Source organism: Trichosurus vulpecula, chromosome 1 (genome assembly GCF_011100635.1).
Source record: "Trichosurus vulpecula isolate mTriVul1 chromosome 1, mTriVul1.pri, whole genome shotgun sequence".
NCBI lineage: Eukaryota > Metazoa > Chordata > Mammalia > Diprotodontia > Phalangeridae > Trichosurus > Trichosurus vulpecula.
Window position 1 is genome coordinate 298,951,528 of NC_050573.1, and position 22,452 is coordinate 298,973,979.

General features: G+C 40.0%; 1 protein-coding gene and 1 pseudogene across 4 annotated transcripts in view; one reads left to right on the forward strand and one right to left on the reverse strand.

Annotated features, from left to right (window-relative positions):
- The window catches only part of TPD52 (tumor protein D52), a 124,630-nt gene that overhangs the window by 10,734 nt on the left and 91,444 nt on the right, over positions 1–22,452 (reverse strand). For 2 of the 4 annotated variants that reach the window (XM_036758137.1, XM_036758121.1), the window contains exons 2-5: positions 17,126–17,241; positions 10,294–10,442; positions 8,893–8,994; positions 7,761–7,787 (exon numbers count right to left, since the gene is read on the reverse strand). In XM_036758137.1, coding sequence (XP_036614032.1) covers positions 7,761–7,787; positions 8,893–8,994; positions 10,294–10,442; positions 17,126–17,241 — 394 coding nt within the window. The remainder of the gene's footprint in view (positions 1–7,760; positions 7,788–8,892; positions 8,995–10,293; positions 10,443–17,125; positions 17,242–22,452) is intronic. The other 2 variants (XM_036758142.1, XM_036758128.1) reach the window with 1 other exon arrangement.
- Positions 4,817–5,287, forward strand: LOC118856343 (annotated as a pseudogene).

Here is a 22,452-nt window from a genome sequence, read left to right on the forward strand (position 1 = left end):
GAAATTTTTTTTTGAAATGAAGCATCTTAAATTTAATAATTTATTGTACATTTGTGGGTTTTTCCCCCTGCACTGAAATTTTGATGATGCAGTATTGTGTCACGTAACCATACAGTATTGTATTGTAAACAAGTCATTACATACACATATTCCTGACAATGCATGACAGGCTCACCTGCCAACACTTGCTTGTTAAGACCTGTCAGTAAACTTGACCACTGATCAGTTACAACTTGAATTTTGTGTGTTTATTTGAAAAATAATATAATCACTACGACTTTAACTCTGTTACAAAACAGATGAAATGTACGAACGGTTTTTCAAAATTTTATCTTCTTTCCTTATGCTTCCACTGCCCCTTTATTTTTATTCAATGCTCTCCCAGTTGCACCCAAGGCTACTACTGCCCCCTTGGATTGTTCCAGCATCCCCAGGAGGGCAATATCACCCACTTTGGAAACCTATGCTAGAAGAATCAGTGTGAGGTCTCTTGGTGGGAAGGGAGTCAGAGGTAAGAGTCTGGGCATGGAACACCTGCTTCTGGGAGTCCTGAATTTCCTGATTAAATTGCTCTATTACAGTATCTGTAAGGGATGTTGGCTCTGGGATAGGTTGGGGTTCAGGCAGGTCAAAGTCCTGGCTTTCAAGGACACATTTTAGGGATCCATAGTCAACCAGCTCTCACTGTGCCAGGCAGACTGGAAATCATGGATGCAGTCTTGGATGCATCCAAGAGCTGCACTGCATAGCTTAGAGGTTCCTCTAACTGTATCAGCATCACAAAGTCCAAACTGAGCACTGGTGGCAGCCACAGCACTAGTGACCATGGAGCACCCTTGGTGACACAGTGGTTGAGCTTACATTTGAGTTCTCTTTTGTTCCCGTTGGTCATTGGATAGGAATGCTAGTATTGCCTCATCCCTGAGGTCTGGTACCAGCAAAGCAGGCAGAAGCCCAGGATGGGTGTACCCATCAGGATGGCTAGTGCGATCATCAGTAGGATCCCCATCTGCTGAGCATACAGGACATGCAGGCAGGGTGAACAGCAAAGGACACCGAGAGCTGCTCCGTGGACTCTTCCTTTGCAGCCCAAGCATCTAGGTAAAAGTTAGAACCCCTCTTCTCTATGTTAAAAGTGATGTCACAACACGCCTACTCTTCCCATAGTTCACACCTCTTTTGAAAGAAGCAGTACATCTTCTGGTCTAATTTGGCCCCAATCTGTAGGAAGTTGGGGATTCTAATTATATGCTCACAAAGAGCAGGCTGTTGGGCAGAGCTAGAAACACTGCCTCAGTAAAAACTATAATCCTGTCACTATTGCTAGTAATTCATACTGGAGCAGAGACTTTGCTACTCTCTTCACCTTTGTTGTCCACACGGCATGGAATACCAAACACGACAGCTTTAGAAGCTTCCACCATCCTCTCTATAATACAGTTTTCCTTTCTCCCACCATATTAGCTTCCTACCTACACAATCATTAAATGGAAAGTTTTCCTTTGTCCAAATAACGCAGCCATATAGCCCACACATATGTGATGTTGCGGCTGCTAGATTACTCGTACCAGCTGTCGGGGGCATGCCCTTGAAACCACAAAGTATTTGGTTTGTTCAGCCCATATATAAAAGAGAGTGAATGCACAGGTCTTCTGGGCAATAGCCATTTAAAAGGAATAATTCCCTAACCTGATAAACTGATCCAGCCCTGCCCCATTGGCAGATCTTCCAGAGAACAAGTGTGATTCCTTATATCCCTAGTAATTTGGAGTGCTGGCTTCACAGTGACCACTCTTTTTGAGTACACATCAAGAGCTAAATAGGCCGGCCTGGCTTGCGTTAGCCAGTCCTGAAGAGTAGTCCAGCCTCTACTTAAAAGGAAACCTGCCATTTGCTTTTCTTTGGTTAGAATTCCAATGGAACAGCATGACAAGTAGCCAGTGCCTAGAAAACAGGATTCCCAATGGTCTTATCATGACGTTGATCTCAGTTATTCCAGCAACCCACTGCAACATGATGCCCAATGGGAATCTTACTCTACAGGTATCTTTTTCAAAACCCAAGGTGATTTACTGTCATTATCTTAGCAAAACCTCTGTCATTTGGTTTTGCAGTGCAGATAAGCAGCAGGTCAGGTAATTGAGTTTTTTGCTTTCTTAAGGTCAGTAATTCCTTAGAATTTAAGACTAAATATTCTAGGAATATGTTTTTCAGACAGCTTACATACTTTAAGTCTGAGGCATAATATTAGGATGTTCAACCACCTCATGTAAGTGATAGTTGTGCAAAAGCCTTTTTGTTGCTGCATGTTAGCTTCGGTTAATAAGGGGAAAGTGGACCAAATTATATATATCAAATTATATCTAAAAACAAATGGGACTCTGTCATTATTAATTGAATTTACAGGTCTCAAACCAGTCCATTTATTTTTTAATTCTGCTAAACTTAACACCTCTTTCCACCTCCCCTTACCCCAACTCCTATTCCACCTAAATACTCGGGTACCTTAACAGTAAACTGGAATGTGCAGAAGCTGTCATTCTAGGGTGGGGGAGGTGTCCAGGACAAGTGCATGGTGCATGTAACAATTTAGGTGGGAGTTTTTGGTATGCATAAGGTTAGCTTTCCAGATACCCACTGATATAAGTATAAAATACTTCAGGAACTATTTCATGTTTTATTTGCTGCCCTAAATCATATTCATCAAGAAATACGGTATGGAGTATAGAAGTTCCACCACTTAGCAAAACACTGACAAGAAGAAATTACTATCAAGGGCAGTCTGGTCCCCCAAGCCTCACCAGATATTTCTCATTCTCATACCTGTATTTTATTCTTGCTTTATTAATATAAACATTAATTTATTAATATAATCATGAGTCTTCAAGCCCCCTTAGTTTCTTACATGGGCTTAATCTCCTAAATGCAGAGACCAAATCTTGTACTATCTATCTATACCAAATCTATCACTCACAGTGCCTTACTCAATGTTCAATAAGTATTTCCTGAAAAAACACTAGCATATCTTGAAAAACAGAAATATGTATATGTATATGTTAAGTAACAGAATATATCCCAACTCATTCTAAAGCAAGACAGACTGGACAAAATTAACTTATTGTCCTTTAAGTTTTGGCTTAGTAGAGTTATGTCCATGATAGCTATTTTGTAACATATATGCTCTCTTAATACTTAGACATTTAGTCCATAATTCCCTTAAGTTAAGATAGAAGAAAAATGATTGAAACGTTTTCAAATTCTAGTCACAAGGGCAACTAATTTTGTACTTAACTGATTTTCATAAACCCACCTTCCAAAATTAAGTGCTGAAATTCTTGTTTTTACCAAACAGGGAAAATATCAAAGTAAACATTTCTGTGATGGTGACAATGGAGTTAAACGGGCCAGAGGAGTTTGAGAGGTTAGGCATGGACAAGAACAGGCTCAGTTTGAAGAATGATCCTGAGAGAAAACACAGGCCCCACTTCTTCCAAAGGGACTGGCTGAAGAGACTGCAACCTGGGCCATCAGCCAGGGCCACATCCTTTAAAGGAAAGAGTAACTTCTTTGTTATTTCAGGCCTTAGAATGCTTGCCAGGTAAAGAAGGGTTACCTTCCCAGCCTGCTCCATTGTGGTTGGGGTCTGCAGTCAGGGAGTTCTTTGGGATAGGATAAAATAACAGTATGGTACAGGGAAAAGATGGTCCAATGCATATGTACTTCCTAGAGAAGGTGGGATTAGAAAAGAATCATAAACCTTAGATTTGCTTTTATATCTCATATCTTGTATCTATATCAGTTTCTACTGTTTCTTTATGCTAAAATGTATAGTCAGGTGCACCAGTCATGACTACGGACAGTAAAGGAAGTAGCTAAATCCTGAGTTGACCAAAAGGGTAATCAGTTATGATCTGGAGCTATGTCAATCTAGAATTAATAAGATTTCTACATTAGAGTTTTTAAATTACATAGATTGCACAGAGGTAAGTTTACAATTTACAAACAAGTTGCATTACAAAAGTTTATACATATTAATTGTTTGAAACTTGTTTTCGGAACCCTAGGCTGACTCCTAGTCTAAGGCTCAGTATTCTGTGCCTAATTCAGAGTTCTAACCCAAGGGTAAACACTTTCCCCCATCCCTACAAGAGGAAGGACTTCCCTTCCTATTTTCTTCCCCTTCCCTAATCCCACCCCCACCCCCAACTCCGAACAGCTAACAGGTGGGTTGGAAAAATAGATACCTCTCTATTAAGAAATGGGTTGAAAGGAAAAGATAAGGAGTTAAGATGAAGGACAAAGACAACTACTTCAAGGGTTAACAGTAAAGAGCTACAGAAGAATGCTCTTCTGCCAGGAGTGGGGAACCTTCAGCCTCGGAGCCACATGTAGCCCTCTAGGTCCTCAAGTACAGCCCTTAATAAAAAGGATTTGTCCTGTGAAGTTTGGGTTCAGTCAAAGGGCCACACTTGAGGACCTGGAGGGCCACATGTGGCCTCGAGGCCACAGGTTCCCCTCCCCTCCCCTAAAGTCATTTCTAGATCCCAGGTTGGCTCCTTAGTTACTCCCTGACCTTTTTTTCCATTAGCAACCAACCAACTCCCTTTCCACTGCCAAGGGTTCAGGCTCTTTCCTCAATGCTGAGGGTTTAGCCCTCGTACCACCCTCTTTTTTCAACTGCAGTCTACAGGTAAAATTGCACAGAGGTCCTAAAGGAGTTCAGGTATATAAAAGGACCAGAATAGATTTCAGGGGAAAAAAATATCCTTAGACATACAGCAACAGTACCAGTAGTACACTGAGCTGCACAACCAAGATGTGTGACTTCATGGAGGATCAGACGGCAGAGTTCAAGGAGGCCTTCCAGCTGTCTGACCGAACAAGGAACATAAAGATCTTATACAGCCAATGTGGGAACATGATGCCAGCCCTGGACCAGAACCCTGCCAATGCTGAGGTGCTCAAGGTCTTAGGGAATCCCAAGAGTGATGATATGAGTGTGAAAGTGTTGGACTTTGAACACTTTCTGCCGTCGCTGCAGACTGTAGCAAAGAATAAGGACCAGGACACATAGAAAGACTATGTTGATAAGGAAGGGAACAGCATTGTCATGGGGGCTGAAATATGACACGTCCTCATCACCCTAGGTGAGAAGATGACAGAGGAAGGAGTGGAAATGTTGGTGGCAGGGCATGAAGACAGCAATAGTTGTATCAACTATGAAGAGCTAGTCTGGGTGGTGCTGAATGGCTTCAGACAATTCCCCTTTCTACAAAGAACCCCTTAACTTTCTCAGTGTGAAAAATCATCCTCTTGCTCCTGAAGCAACTAACTACATTTTCAAGGCTGTCAACATCCTTACTTCAGACCCCCACCACATATCCTCTTTGGCCTACTTGCTTTCTGCTTTCACCAAATAAACTTGTTACCTGCTCCTAGACATTTCATTACAGAAGCAAGTTCATGGGTGGAAGCCAAAGTTTTGAGTGAACAGATAGGTCAGGTATTGGGGACACCCAAAATCAGAACTAACTAGAAGGAAGAAGGAGACAATGGGGTTGGAAAGTCAGTGGAGGGGAGAACAGCCTCTGGGAATTATCTTTTCTTTCACCAGATCTGCCACCTGTACCAGGCTGAGGAAGAGGGGCAGTGAGGCAAAGTTGCACAAAATCATCAGTCTTTCTCTCCCAGAGTCACGAAAGCCCAATAGCAAGACAAAAGTCAAGATGACTAGTGATGGCCTGGGATGCAGAGACTTTGGTGTCTCTGATGTCTGACCAAGCTCTAAGCACTCCACAGCACCTGCTTCAGCTGCCTGCATGGCCACTGGAACAAATTATTCTTATCTGCCCATTCCACCAAGTGAAGTCTTCACAGGCTTGAGGTATGACTCTAAAACAGAATGAATTATCTTTCCTCCTTCCCCAAACCTGCCTTACTTTCCCTATTTCTGACCAGAGCATCACCATCTTGGGTAAAGAGGGAGAGGAAAATCCCAAGCAAAGAGAAGAAAAGAAGAGTTCTCAAGGCTACTAAGCTATAGAGTTATCAAGTATGTCCATTCTGTATCACAGTAAACCTAAACTAGATAAAAACAACAAAAAGTTTATGAGAAACAAGTTTCCCTTCGAGTAAAAAAAAAAGCAGAAGAAATTAAAGTATTTCTTACTTTCTTTAAGTAGCACAAAGCCATAACGAACTCATCAACTATCTCTGCATAAAAATTAGAGTAGCAGAACACTGATGTTTTATGAAAAAAGTATCTCTCAGGTGCTATTTGTTTCTTTATATGATAAAGGTTAGAAAGTTCAATTTGCAGTGTAATTAATACAATGACTTTTTAATGGGAGAAATGAGGTTTTATTTTTAATTTCAATTCTAATGAAGAAATAAGATTCTAGATTCACTGCCATCTTCTTAGAAAAAATACTAAGCTACACCAACATATATTCATGATTTTAACAGGTAAGACTGGAACAGTGGTGTGTATTAATTTTTAAAAAGCTTGTTTCCTAATAACTCTTAGGCAGAAAATAGCATATGAGTACTGATTGAGTTTCTAATGAATCATTTCCACAGTTATGCAGCCCACTTCAATTAAGATTGCCTTAATAGGTATCTATCACTGTGAATCTGAGTGAATATCACCAAGTATGATATTCAAAATCGATACCCCAGAGATATAACCCTTTTAATGAAAGGACTGTTTTACTTATATTTAGAGACTCTTTTCCTTTAAAAAAAAAACACAAACTAGTTTGCTTCCTAATTTAAACAGTTCAATATTTAGGATCTGTACATTATTATAATTAAGCTAGTTTGTTTTGCTAAATGTTCATCGGGTTATATATGAACACTGCTTCTGGAATTTCTCTGGCTCCACTGCAACTAGACAACAAGACTTACTTTTGCTCTCCTTTCATAGACAATTAACTAATTAAAAGATTAGTCTGCATTAGGAGAAAAAAAGGACATTTACCTTTAACATGTTTAGCAGGGTTTTTCCCCCTGATTATTCTCATTTGTACAACTAGTTACTGAATGCATTTTAATTTTTATGGCTTATTTTTTCATTATACAAAACACACTTGGTATTTTAACTAAGAAAGGTAAAATCATTTGCTGATATCCTTTGAAAATGGTTAGTTTTCACTTCTTCAAACTACAAGAAAATTTTACATCCATACTTTTAGTAGGTAACTATTCAACACAAGATATAAAATTATTTTAAAAAAATATTTATAGGAATTATTCAGACATTTTAGACAATACAAAATAATAAATTTAAGATGAGATTATATTAAGAGGCAGTGTTGAAACCTAATATAACTAGCTGTAACAATGTGAGGCCCATTCAAAGAAAATCCCAATATGTTTCCAAAAATGCCAAAAAAAAAAAACACTGTGCATAACAGAAGTGAAAGATGTTGGAGGTGAAGAGTTCTACATGTCAGGAAAATCATCTTTCTTTTGTATAGGGAGAAAAGGGAATTCTTTGCCAAATCATTTCCCCTTTCTTAAGTAACCAGTGTACCATTGTACAGTGTTGAATCCATCTCAATATCACTGCTACCCAGGCTCTACCAAGAAACCCTCCCCTAAAATTAGCAATACACTACAGAAGAAGAATTTCACAACTCAAAGAAATGGTAGAGACAGCAAATAAGATGTTGAGTTTCCTATACATCAGGATAATCTAAATTTATCACATTTGTCTTATGCAACTGCTGAACCTCAGAAATTTTTCAAGCTCTTCTTACCTAAAGGAATGTGAAAAGGCCTGCAATCTGCAGGAAGCCAGAGTAAGCATTAAAAAAGAAAGGAAGTTCTGATAAATCTAAAAAGGTTAAATGACCTACAGTAAAAAGTGTCACATGGTCTTAACGGGACGGGGGTGGGGGGAGACAGAGACAGAGATAAACGGGAGAAAGAAAGGGAAAGGGAGAGGGAAGAAGGCTTAAAGGCATACAGTTGACTACTATAAAGCTATGTTTAATTTTGGTTATATCTGGACTTATCATAATCAAAATCAATGAATTTTAGTCCTTTCAGAGTGAAACAAAAGTACAACACAGACACATATCCACCCAAAACTATTCAGCCAAGACAATTCCAATTGCAAAACTACTTTTCCTGAAAATGGAAAACACGGAGACTCATGCACTCTGAAGACACTAAAATCTTGCATGCGGACAGAAACATAATAGACTAATACCAAGCTATCCACCATTTTAGCACTATTCTGATCTACATGAGAAAAAAATGCAACCAAAAAGAAAAAGCTATGACACACTTTCATCAAAGTAGCAAGGCGAAGTCCATGGATTTATCTAAAATACGAGTGCAAATTAAATGACAACGGCTCAGTCAGCAAGATTAGACTCTAAGCACGTAGGCAAGTTACAGCTCATAAGTTAGTACAGACAAAAGACTCAAGACAAGCTAAAGATATGCCATGGTATGAACAGGGACGTACTGAAGTCAAGCCACCTACTAACCGTGCGCTTCAGTATAGTCTTGCACATCCAATGTTGAAATTTCCTCACGATCACAAAAATGTTACTCTGAATGAAATACTTACTCTGTATTTAACCTACTTAGAAGTGAAACATGAAATTCACAACTATAATTTGGTAGACTGTGAAAATGAGATTACTATTAAAAGGGTAAGAACATAATGCCTCAAAATATTTTGGTTGCCCACTCAGGTTCAGGCTTCCAAGTTGCTGCTCCTTCATACCAGCAAGATTTAAAAAGTAGGATACTGCCATCATCACCTAGAATTTTCAGGTCCTTCCCCAAAGTCTTAGGGAATGTTTACAATCACAATAGTGAAGCCTTAAGGTAACACTAGAAGGGACTATTGATAAACTATGGAAAGTGGGGACATACTTTACATCTTCGAGCTTTTTGGTGATGACAGACCCAACAGAAGAAAAAGCAGCTGAGGCCTTCTGTCCAGCCTGAGACAAAGTTTCTGAAGTCTTCTTGTATCTATATTTAATTATAAGAACAGAGCAAAACAAAGGCAAGTTAAACAACACAAACAGAAGGAAATTAATCTTTTCAAATAACTCATTTCAAGTGTGGGGATATCTGAAGTTCAAGAGTATCAATAAACTAGACTTTTGAAGTCACACACACACACACACACACACACAAACACACTTTCCTAACAACATTCCACACACCACATCTTAAGCTAAGGGAAAAAAAAGTTTGGTCCATTGACTTGTCAGATCCAGACCTTCTAAGATACCCTAGAATAGCCATGACAGACCAATGGCCCCAAGGTCACAGTCTAAAGAAACCAAAGCAATCCTAAAGAAGACCACATAGCCAACCCAACTTGAACCTTAGGCAAAAGGCCAAAACAAAAATGTAATAATATACATATATATATATATGTTCTTGGTCTTCTTTTCCTTTCTCCACATAAACCACACCAAAAAGAGAATCGAATCAAATACCTCGGGGTTTGCTGTAGGCAAATGCTTATTTTCTCTTCACCTAATAAGATAGGAACCAGTAGAAAGAACTGGGAATGAGGTAGCTGAGACCAAGTGTTCAAATCTAAATGAAATCTGAGGGTCTGAATGATCCCTGAAAACTATTTTCAAGGCTACTACAGAATTCATTTTAAGTCATGAGAACTAACAAATGTTTATTAGACACATGGCTCTCAAGAGAGAATTTTGGTGTATAGTCTATCTCTACATGACTACAAATGTGAAACTATGTCAAGACAGCATGGTTTCCAAATCTTTATGAATGGTGTTCTGTATTACTTTTACTTACTATATCATAATCAAAAGCCTTGTAATGTTAAAGTAAATAAATAGAATCACTTCTAATTATCAGTTTAGGGGGAAGAGTAAAAGTTAAGATGTAGGGATTATGGCAATGCAATTTCAGAAAAAAATCTATTTTACCATACTGGTGATACTAGTAATTTTTACTAATGATTTTACAATACTAGATGATACATAAAAAATACTCAAAATTACTTCTCACTTCATCAGAAAGGACAGGACCAGGCATAAGTACTCATTTGTCTCTGCACTAGGCAGAATCTGGATGTAACTGGGACTGCTTTTCTTTCTGTTATCTAAGGCTAATGAGCAAGAGGACCAGATTTGGAAAACTGATTCTGTGGCTACACACAGGAATAAATAGGCAGAGTTGAAAAATGCAGTGGGGAGAGGTGGGGCGTTATATGTACCCTTCTTATCTCAAACTGAATCAGAATGAAGAAAACACACTCCCGAGGAGTGAAGGGTGTTAGAAACCTACGCAGATGTGGCTGTCACATCTTGCCAGCCTCTGGCAATGTTCTGCCTTAGTTCCTGTAGTGAATTGATTCCAAGTTTCCTCTTGATCTCAGCTAGATGCTTCTCCTTGGCTGCTAACACTTGAGATAGGGTCTGTATTTCTTCTTCTACCTATAAGGAAAAGGGGGAAATATATAACAAGAATTAAACACAAGCTAGGAACATGCAAAATCTTCTAGATTTTCATATTATCTAATTTGATTTTTTTTTCATCTAAAGGGATAAGGCCTAGACCTGTGATTTCATTGGTATATAGGGAACTCCCAGATGAGGAAAGTTCCTCTATCAAAGCAATTCAGCACCTTCTCTGCAAATTAGAGTCTTAAGAGTTGCCCAGAACACTGAGAGCTTAAGCCAACTTGTCCAGGAGCCATAGCAAATGTGTGTCAAAGGTATGGACGTGAACCCAGGTGTTTCTAGTTCCAAGGCTAGCTCTCCATCCACTGTCATACTGCCTTCTCAGCTATTGTTTTTCTTTTTGCCATTAAAAATATTGACATTTAATTACGGTACCTAAGGAAGGCTGCTATTTAACAGTTATCAAAAATACATGCAACCCATAGTCTGGAGAAATGACTGCTCTCTCCCCAAATAGCTATTTTAATATACAAGGGAAACCAGGCATTTTACCCTAAGATGAAACATCCCAGTCCCACTACTATTCGAAGTTTGTGTGATTAAAAGATTGGTGATAGAGCAAAACCTTGAGCTCTACGAGGGCTTAATATAAACCTATATCATCCTACTGCATCAAACATCATACGAAGATGGTACTGAGATACGGTTATAACTTTCACGGCTATCCGCAAGTGGGATTTGGGTGAAGGCCAGAGACATGGAAAAATAAAGGAAAGCTTTCAAAAGCATTTCTTACTTTTTTTCCTATCTTTTCCCATAGCAGCAGGGTCTCATCCATACTTCCAAAACACAAGCTCTAAATTACTCCCAGCTAATTCTGAAAGTGATATTTAATTCAGTCTTTTGGCTATTTTAATTACTCATACTGCTTATGAAAAATGAGTAACAACCTGCCCTCTTTTCTTTCTTTCTTCTAACTCCGTATCACCTTATTTCCATTAAAAAGAAAAAGAAAAGAGTATATGAGGTTGGTGCATAATGTTGAGGGAAAGCTATTTTTTTGGAGGCTGAGAATTCCTTAGATGGCATTAGTCAAGCACCTGTCGCTCACCTGGTCCAAATCTCTTTGTTCTTTTTCTTACTCTGCACATAACGCAGTAGTTTAGGTTTTCCCAATGTGTTCTTACTTGGTTTAGAGATTCAGAACAAAGACTCAGACTTAGATTTTTGGTTTCTAGTGTGTCACATGGCTTAATTCTTATGGATCTAGATTTCTCCAACTATAAAAATATCAGATGACTACATGAAACTTTATGAAATACTTGCCTGCTTTATATTATATGCAACCAGGATTATATGAAAGGTTAATACACTGCCTCTCACAAGAAGGCCAAGCAGAGTCCCATGATGCTAGAGCACTGGGCAGAATCCAAGGGTCACACACCATCAATACTTTTTTAACCTTTATCTCCTGAGCTGGAGCAATGAAGATTGCCCCATAAGCCCTTAGGAAAACCTGGAGTTGCCCTCTGGATAATCCAACACTCTATCTGAATTTTCAAAAAAGTTCTTGGTATAAAAATTCATCATAGCTTAAAAGACTGAACATGATGTTTTTAAAAAATTAAGACTGTCTCCCTGTCTTGACTAGGCTGGAAGTACATGGGCTACTCATGGTCCCTATCAAACTGATGATCAGTCAAAGCAGCTCTGACTTGCTCCATTTCTGACCTGGACCAGTTTGTCCCTTGTGGGTACTTTGAGTACCCCTGAGAAATCTAAAATAGAAATAAAGGTTCAACATACGCCAAAATATTTATAGTGGCACTTTTAAAGTAATAAAAGAACTGGAGGGGGGCGGGGAAATGGACGTCTATTGATTGAGGAATGGCTAAAAATATTATGATAGATGAATTTAATGGAATGTTATGGTAGTACAAGAAATGATACAGATGGAGATATGAAAAAACTTATAAACTAACACAAAATGAAGTAATAGAAGCAGGAAAATAATATGCATAAAGTAAATGGAAAAGTAGGTAGAGAACCAAAAGAGCATTCTGTCTCTGAAGCCAAAGAGAGACAGAATATCTAACAGAAGTTACAGAGATGTTGGAGGAATGTGAATGGGATAAAACGATCAAAACTGAATGCTGCAAAATTACAATGAAAAGGTTGGCCCTAAAGAAGAAAAATGAAAAGCCTCCAAGATTCCCCTACTTCTTTGCAAAGGTGGAGGACTATAAGTGTTGAACACAGCATAGAAGGTCAGACATTTTTTTAAATTAAGTTTTGCTGAACTGATTTTTTTGCTCCTTTTTAGCTCTGTTATAGTTGTGGCTCTCTGGGAAGACAAATAGGAAAGTATATACTGGGAAATGTAAGTGATGCAAAAACAAAAGATATCCAACAATTTAATTTTAAGAATTGTTAGGCAATAAGGAGTTTTTTGAGATTTTTGAGTTAAGGTGGTGGCAGAGGAAGAGAGAAGACAGACAAAGAGATGTGGTGAAGGCAGATAGACTAGGCTTGGTAAATGACCAGAAATTCCATCTCCTAACTCCATGCACTTTCTCTGGCTGTCCTCCATGCCTGGAATTTTCTCCCTCCTCATCTCTACCTCCTGCATTCCCTAGCATCTTTCAAGACTCAACTAAAATCCTATCTTCTGCAAGAAGCCTTTCTCAATCCCTTCTCATGTTAGAGCCTTCCCCCTAAGACTCTCTCCAATTTACCCTCTATATACCTTGTTTGTACACGTTGTCCTTTAGACCAGGGCTGTCCAACCTTAGGTTTTTATTGAAACAATAGACAACATATTTTGATTTGCCATTTTAGTGAGAGCTCTGCGGTAGCTCAGCTTCATTTACTAAAGCACTGATGTAAATTTCTATGCTTGTCGGTGGGCCACGTTTTGGACAGCCCTGCTTTAGATTCTGAGCTCCTGGAGAACAGAGACTCTCTTTTGCTTTTCTTTATGTCTCCACTACTTAGCACAAGGCCTGGCACATAGTAGGCGCCAAATAAAAATGTGCTGACTGACTGCAGGGAACTGAGGAAAATAAGGAGAGTCAAAGATAACTTCTTAGCACAACGCCTGGCACAGTGCTGCCTGACAACTACTTAAAAACTGAGCAAGACAAAAAGATGAAAGGTAATTTTAAAGTTTTGCATTAAGAGACCAAGCAAATAACAATGCCACAGACAAAAATAATGACGTTAGAATGATGAATGAGTTTAGAGAGAAAGGTAGCAAGCTTAGTTTTGGATAGAAGATCACAAATCTAGAGCTGGAAGAAATCTCACGCCTTCTAGTCTAAATACATCTTACAGACTGAAACCCTTATAGGCTCACTTTCCCAAGGCCACACATTTAAATCTCAGAAAGATTATTTGAACCCAAGTTCTCTGACCTCCCAAATCAACATTCTTTGCACTGTACCATGCTGCCTAACCCATGTTAAGCTTAAGGTGCCAATGGGACATCTGGAGAACTGTGTCTAGAGTTCAGAATACAGATGCAGGTGTGGATTACCAACCTCAAAGAGGTGGTTGGTTAACACCACGGAAGGTGATAACCATTACTAAAGGAAAAAATATGAAGAGAAAAGATGAGCAACAACAGACTTCTGAGGAACACTGACTTAAAGAGGTAAGGCAGAAGAGTAACCAGAAAAGGAGAGATAGGAAAAGTAACTGGAAAAGCAGGTGGGGGACCAAAAGAGCTTCTGTCTTTGAAGCCAAAGAGAGATAGGATATCCAAAAGAAGCAACACAGACCTTGGAGGGTAAGTATTGAAAAAGGCTGTTGGGGACCTTTGAGAGAGCAATTTTAAAATAATGAAGAGGGCTTCATGAAGTAGAAAGGCTGAAAGGAAAAGTGGGGAGTTAGGAAAGAAGCAGTGGGTGTAGAAAAGATTTTAAAAGTTTAGCAATGAAGGGTATAAAACCTGAAACATTTGCCAGGCTGAATAGGAAGGTCAAGAGAAGGGTTTTTTGTTTGTTTTTTCCTTTTAGGACCAGGAAAAACTGAGCATGATAGGAGGCGGGTTTCCATTAATTAATTCTAGCAGTTTCTTAACTCATTCTTCATGATCTTGACTACAGCCACATTTATGCCATTTAAGTGTAAAATTGGGGCAGCATTCTTTTTAAAAAAAATTCTTGGCTTTGCCTCTGCAAGCTGCAGGGTTGAGGAAGACAGTTACCTTCTTCACTTGTGCATGAGGAGGAATCAAATGATTTCCAAATGACTAGGTTTCTTGACAGGCTGCTCTCCAATGCAGTTTATCATAACAGGAAAGTCTTCCTGTTATCTAGTTTAAACTCCCATGCTGTCTTTTATATGCCTTTGACACACCTACCACTATGTTCAGTGAGGAGGTACACCTACCACCATGTTCAGGGGGTAAGTACACCGGCGCACACTGGGGAAACATTCCCAATGGTCCTTCCCCTTCCCAAAGGATAGGTGAATGTGAAAACTGCCCTAGGGTGTGCCCACATACCTACCAGCACTCTACGTATGTCTTTGGAGGGGACAGAAAGGAAGGGAAGTGAGACCAAATATATGTGAAAGCAGGGATGATGGGTGGAAAGTCAAGAAGAAATGGGATCAAGGACACAGGTACAGAGAATTAATTTTAGTAAAGAAGAATAATAGGGAAGAGCGTGAAAGGGAGGGATGATGCTAAAAAATGTTGATGAATGGAGAAAGGGAGCTTCCATGAAACAGTCTCAATCTTTTCAGTGAATTAGGAGGCTAGATCAACTGCTGAAATGGCGGAGGCTCACGGTACCGCTTCAGGCAAAAAACGAGAGAGGAAAAGATTCAGAAATTGCTGCAAGTGACAAGGTAAGGAGCCAATGAGGTGAATAGGGGAATTTTTGAGTAGCCACCAGTACCTACACAAGATTACGTACCATAAATCTGTACTTTGCGAAAACATTTCAATTCCATTGTGGTGGTGCTGGAGAAGACTTTTGAGAGTCTCCTGGACAGTAAATCAGTCAATGTTTAAAGAAATTAAGTCAGACTATTCACTGGAAAATCAAAATACTGAAGCTCAGGCTTAAATAATCTGGCCACATAATGAGAAGACAGGTCTCATTAGAAAAGACTCTGATGCTGGTTAAGATAGAAGGCAAAAGAAAAAGGGGATGGCAGAGGATGAGATGGATAGATAGTGTCCTAGAAGCAACAAACATAAGCTTGGACAGACTTCAGCCCTGGCACGCTATGGTCCACAGGCTCATGAAGAATCAGACCTGACCGAACAACTGAACCACAAAAATGACAACATACACAGAGACACATTGAAAAGCTAAAAATACTCAATGAGGCGTTAGAGGCTTTAAAAAATTCAGTTAAAGGATAACAACATGTTATCTATATTAAATTCTTAATATTTTCAATCTCAAATTCTCCTGGTAGGCCTCACCACCAATGTATCTTTCCCTGCTTTGAAAGTGATAAAGTTAAACTGAAGAGAACAGTCAGTGACCTACAATATACCAATCTGTTCTCTGGTTTGTCCTGCTTCTGATCTTTCTTCTCTTACTGACCTCCCACAGGTTTCATACACTTTATCATATCTACTGTGGGTTTTTAAATAGGAAAGTTAACTTCTTTTGTCAGATTCAAATGATATGACAGTCCTCCAAAAGACAGATAGTAGCATATGCCCCCTGCAAACATCTACTAAAAGATATATAAAATTACAAGGTGGTTAGTCCAAAGAAACAATGGAAATGTTTCTAACGCATTACATTAAAAAAGTTACATACGTGGACACATATGAACTTTCTTACCACCATGCATTTGCTAACACTGTTCCCCCTGCCTGGAATGTCCTAGTTCTCATTCTCTCTAAATTTCTCTCATATTGCAACCTCCTCCAAAGCCTGTTTAATTGTTATCTCCTCCATTAAGTCTTCCCTGATTACGCCCAGTAGGAACGGATCTACGTGTGTTCACATGCATGCATATATCTCTCTGTATATGTGTGGTGTGTGTGTCTCTATGTGCACATTTGTCTATTTCTATGCATGTCTGTCTCTCAGTCTCTATGTAATTCTGACCTTCTGTGTGTGCATCTCTCTCTCCTGTGTGTGTGTCTGTCAATTTAATTTCCCTCTCTCTGTGCCCCCCCCAAATATAATACTGTTTGTATTTCCCGTGTGACATTGTCACATTCTACTTTGTATGGTGGTGGTTGGAACATGTTTATGTATTATCTCACCTAGACTGTAAAGTCTGTGACGGGAGGAACCGTGTTGTATGTATCTGTATCCTTCAGGGTATGCCTTGAATGTAATAGGTGCTCAATAAACATCTGATGAGTAAATTGATAGGTAGATAAGTCACTAGCATGTACAGAAACTTTTTTTTTTATTTTGTGCTAGACTCTTAAAATATTTTCCTCCTGTTTGCAGGACAACAATGAGGAGTGACTTTTTAAAAGTATAAAAGAGGTTGAAGTTTGTTCCATGGTTTTCTCCTCTAGCAAGAACAGACCTTGTTCTACCTCATCCCTGGAGTTTTGGTCTCTCTTCCAGTTACAACTCGGCTCTTCTAGTTGGGTCAAATTTTAGTCCATAAGAGAAACTATTCCTTTACTTTACTTTAGGTTTTACAGCTTCTTTCGCAACACAAAAGGCAGACCTATTCCTGGCGGCCTGGCAAACAAGAGCATTGTCAAAATAATGGTTCTTTACCTTGGCAAGTTCCTTTCTTAGTTCATCCTGCTCTTCCTCCGACAGGTTCTCTGTAGTATTGATTGTAGCGGCAACATCTTCGCCTTCTTCGGGTACTTGATCCGTTTTCAGTAGACCTGAATAGGGTTTAAAAATGCAAAAAGTACTGTAAAACTGAGCTGCTGGGATCCTGTACTCCAAGCAAAGGGGCTGGAATAAAGGTAGCTGGATTAGGAGGATGCCCTCTCCCCATTCAGTACCAGAACACTGGCAAATAAGCCCCTGAGCCCACAGTAAATTTTTCCTGATGCTCCACAGACCTGCTTTCTGTTACGGAAGGGTAGACACAGCATTCTAACAAGACGGCCTCCCCTCTGAAAGCTTTCAGTTGACTTAGATGACTACCAAAATCAAACAGCATATGATAATAACAACATTAAAAACTCTCATAAAATAAAATATACATATCAGCATTGCCAGAATACAGGAGACCCAGATAATAAATGTTATGCAAAATATGGGGGGCAAAAAATTTATTTTAGCTAAAAATATCAGGAAAGGCTTTCTTGAAAAGATGATAAGCAGTGGCTTTGAGGATTAGGTAGGATTTGATTAACCAATTTTTTTCCTTTAAAAAAAAATAAACCATGATTTGAGAGGAAGGCAAGATCCATGGATTTGGAGACAGAGAACCTGGGCTCCAATTTCAGCTTTGAGCAAGTCATTTAACTTCCATGGGCCTCACAATCTCATCATTTGAAGGGGTTGGAATAGATAATATTTAAAGTGCATTCTCACTCTACAAATGTGATTAATTTATTCTTTTGAGCAATTAAATTCCTTTATAATGTTTCTTCATCGATCTTTATTTTATATCCACCTCTTTTCTGAAGTGTGCTGTCCAGAAAGCTAGGTGAATGCTGCTGAGGATTACTGGAGTTTTTACATTTAACAGAGGTTTGCTGTTTTGCGTTTTTGGGGGGTTTTTTGTTTTTGTTTTTTTTTGCTAAAGGAGTCTTAGATTACTGATGATATGAATTCCCTTTAGCTATCAAGGTAAATGAAGGGCTTAAAGATACTACATAGAACACAAAGGCAGAACTGTCAGCAGTTTGATCACTCCAAGAAGAAACCCAAGATTGTATGCTCAAAGTCTTCTAGGAGATAAAACTTAGTAATGACAGTCTCTGTCTTTTCCATGTTAACCGTGAGGTGGCAGCAAATCACCAAAAATATAGCTATTTAAAGGGGAGGCAGAAATGGGAAAACAGATCAAACATCCAAGTAAAATCTGAAAGACCACCTAGACTAAAAGAAGTCACACATGAATGTCATCAGGTAGTGAACACAGACAGGCAAAAGGAGCTGACAGAAGCTGAGTGTCTGTGGGATACCTAGAGACAAAAAGACATTTCTGCACCTGAGGCAGCCACGACAAACCACAAGCAGCATGAAAGGTACCCTCACAGCTAAGAGGGAGACCGAGACCCCAAGATATCAAATCTAATGGGTAAAGATGTCAGGATACTATTTGATCACTGCTGGGAAGGCTGCTCATCCCCAAAGGAAGTGAGTGATCAACTTACCTTGGTCTCAATCTATCTTTCTAGCCTCCTTGTACATTATTTTTTCCCTACACTCTACAATCCAGCCAAACTGGCCTTCTCCACATTCCCTACACACAATTTTCCATCTCCCATCATCGTGCCTTGTCACCGGCCATCCCTCATGCCTGTGGAATGCCCTCCCTCCTCACCTTCCACTTGTGGAATCTCTCACCTCTTTCAAGTCATATCTCAAGCTTTTCCTGATCTCCCTTAAACGCCAGTGTCCTCCCTCCCAAAATTTCTTTGTGTTTTGTTTAGTATTTATTCTGTATACACATATGGATCATCACCCAACAGGATGTAAATTGCCTGGGAGCAAAAACTGTTTAATCTTTTGTCTTTGCATCTCCAGCACCGAACACAATGCCTGACACACAGTAGAAGCTTTAAAATGCTTACTGATTCCCATGCTCACTAATTATTCTTAATAACCAGGACCCACATTCAGTTGTTTCTTCAAAGAGATGTCAAAAGTAAGATGAGAGTCGGTATGAGGCAGTATATAAAGTTTTAGACTCGGAGTCAGGAAAACCTAAGATCAAATCCCACCTGACATTTCTGATATATAAATAACCAAGGACAAGTTAGTTAGCTTCTGAGTCTCAGTTTCCTCATCTGTCAAAGGGGGCCACTGGAAGATAATCTGCTTAAAGCACCTTGCAAACAGTAATATAATTGTCATTTTTATTATTATTTTCATCTAAGAACCCTGATTACTGGGGGTTGAGGTAGAGTAGTAACACAAAACAAACAGCTGCTTTGGGGGTCAAGGCACAGAAGGGGGGAAGACCCCAAAGGGGGCCTTTAGGCCAACATCATACCAACCAAGAGAAAAATAAAACCACTGAAATATTATGATAGGGCAAGAAGAACTTTGTGGATAATCTAATCCAGTTCTTTCAATTTATAGGAGGGAAGTGAGGTACCAGAGTGGGGAGCAATCTGCCTAAGGTCACAGAGGAAGGTCAGCTTAATTCTCACTGAAACTGAGGCTAAGCTAAGACAGGCCAAATCTCAGACATCCTTGGAGACTTTCTGTCCAATACTCTCATCTTACAGAGAAGGCAAACAAGACCAAGTTAGTGACCCAGACCTCCTGGCTCCCAGTATTTTTCAACAATGTTGGAGAAGTTTAGCATTCCTCATGGGTACTGACCTTTGCAAAGTACCAGTGACCAAGGGCAGGTGAGTGGGCCCTCACATCCTTTCAGGTACACTGTGGACTCAATATCCCCTGACTCCCTCCCACCGGGCCCCTGTGGTCAGAAAAGCTTGAGAGTAACAAGAGCAACAAGCCTTCACATAACACTTCAAAGTCTGCAAAGCACCTTTATATGATTATCTCATTTGACAAAAAGCAAGGGAGAACAAAACTTTATGAGAAAGCAAAGTTCCCTGGAATGGGGAATGCAACATTCCCCCTGGATGGGGAATCCAAAAGCCATGTCTTCCAGCGGAACCTGAGGCTGTCTCCCTTACCTTGTTTTGCTGCAAGGGCTCCCTCTTAATGGGGGAAATCCACTTTCCAGACTACTACTAGTCCTCTAACCACAGAAGAAAACATGCTGTGAAATGCCTCCTAAAGAGTCATTGCTGCTGCTGGTACAGAAGGGGCCGCCTCAATGGATCAGGGCTCCTCTTGCCTCTCTAGGCCGAGCCGGAGCCCGAGCCCGAGCCGGAGCCCATCCAGTCAAGGCCTCTCTGCCTTCTGCCCCACCCCTCTCCAGCCTCTTTTAACTGAGAGGCTCTAAAGTCAGAAGCAGCAGAGCTAGAGATGAAGCATTCTCCCAATGGGACCTCCTCTTAACCCACTCTCCTGCCATTGGTTCTCCTCCACTCCTTCCTGGGGGAAGATGAGAGTTTCAAGAGCCCTTTTAATTACCCTTCCAGGTACAAAGGTTTGACTGACCCACCCTAGTTCATATTCTAGGAATGCCCATCAACTGATGAAAATGAGGGTTCTCCCTTATATACTAAAACAAAAGGAAAAGATCAGAAGCAACATCAAAGCTAACTAGTTTAACTGAAGTTTCCTAAACAAAGCTTTCTGAACTTTTCTTTTCCTCTTTTTTGAAGATTTTAACCCTACCTTTTCCAGCCCCTCCCAAAAGAGTAGTCCTTGTTATCTGAACAATCCTGGATCAAAGTTAGTTATTATTAGGGGCAGCTAGGTGGCATTGAGCATGGAGCACTGGACCCGGGGTCTGGAAGGCCATGATTCAAATCAGGCGTCAGACACTTAGGACCTCTGTAACTCTGGGAAAGTCACTTAAGCTCTATTATCAAATAAGAAAATGTTCGTTCACAGTGCCAGTCGCATAGTAGGTTCTATATAAATGTTAGCTGTATTATTATTGCTCAACCCAGTATGGCCGCCATGTAATTTGTCCATAGCAGGAAGACCGGCAGCTTGCCTTCTAGAGCCAATAAAACAACATTCCTCTCCCTTAGGGTGTAAAGTCAGAGGAAAAGGAACAAAGAGAAAGATTCATGAGCAATATGGGCAACTTATAAAAGTGAGGGGGCGTTGGTCCACTCTTTGTTCTCTTTGGGAACTGTATTTCCTGGAAGCCAGGGCAGATCTCAGCAGCAGAAATTAAGTACAGCTAGTCTGAAGGAAAAAGAATCTCCCAAGCTCCTTCATGAGATACGGACTGAAAAAGAGAAACATGCAGAAACCCTACCTGGGCCCTCGCTCCAAGGTCTCGTTTGTCTGACTGCTGTTCTGAGAAACAACGGTTTTCTTTAGCACCCTCCCATTCCCTGACAGAACCCTTCCATGAATGCCCTAGCCCTTGGGCCCAAGCCAAGAATCAAAAACCCAGAACATCCAAAAATGCTGCTGGGAACGATAACTTAACCTGTCGTGTATAATTTGAGGTATTTTCCTTCCCCTTAATGTATAGAATAGAATAAGCCTTCAGTGGTTAGTAAGGAGCTGAGGCCAACACTCATTCCCCCAACAGGTACATGCAGCTTTGGGAAATCCATGGGGTGGGTGTGCTTAATGATTGATTTAACTCTTAGTTATTCGCACTATATTCTATTTTTAGTAAAGATCCTTTCTTTTCCCGATACTTGAGGGAATTTATTCCTTTAGGGGAGAAGAGACTCAAGGGAAATGGGGGCTCAGGCACTGTGGATCGAGATAGATTGAGAATATGGACCTGGTTTCACCTTTCATAGTAGTAGAGACAGGCAAGGAGCAGGGGAAAGAGCACCGGACTTGGAGCCAGGAAACCCCACTGACTAGTGCCTAACTGTGTTGAAATCCCTTCATTTCACAGTGCTTCCTCATTCCTAAAAAAACCACTCCCTTCTCAAGAAGCTTCTGTCGCTCCCTAATCCCTCTGGGATACATCACAAACTCCTGCAATCTACTCCAGCCAAACTGGTTGTCTCTTGTCCATGGCCTCCATCTCCTACATCTATCTCTTACCAGGCCTGCCTCCCAAGCCTAGAATGCCATCCCTCCTCGTCTCTGCCTGTTGAAATCCTTAGTTCCCTTCAAGGCTCAAGGTTCTACTTCCTCCTTTCAGAGACCTTTCCTGATTCTCCCAGATGTTAGTGCTTCTTATGCCTCCTTTCAAAACTACCTTGTATTATGTTTTATGTTGATCTATTTGTATACATGTTGTTTTCCTCTTTCTTCTTGTGCCTTTAGGACACAGATATATTTTTGTCATTGTATGCCTGGTGCTATTTTCCTACCTGGCTGATCTCCTCTGAATTTCCCCATCA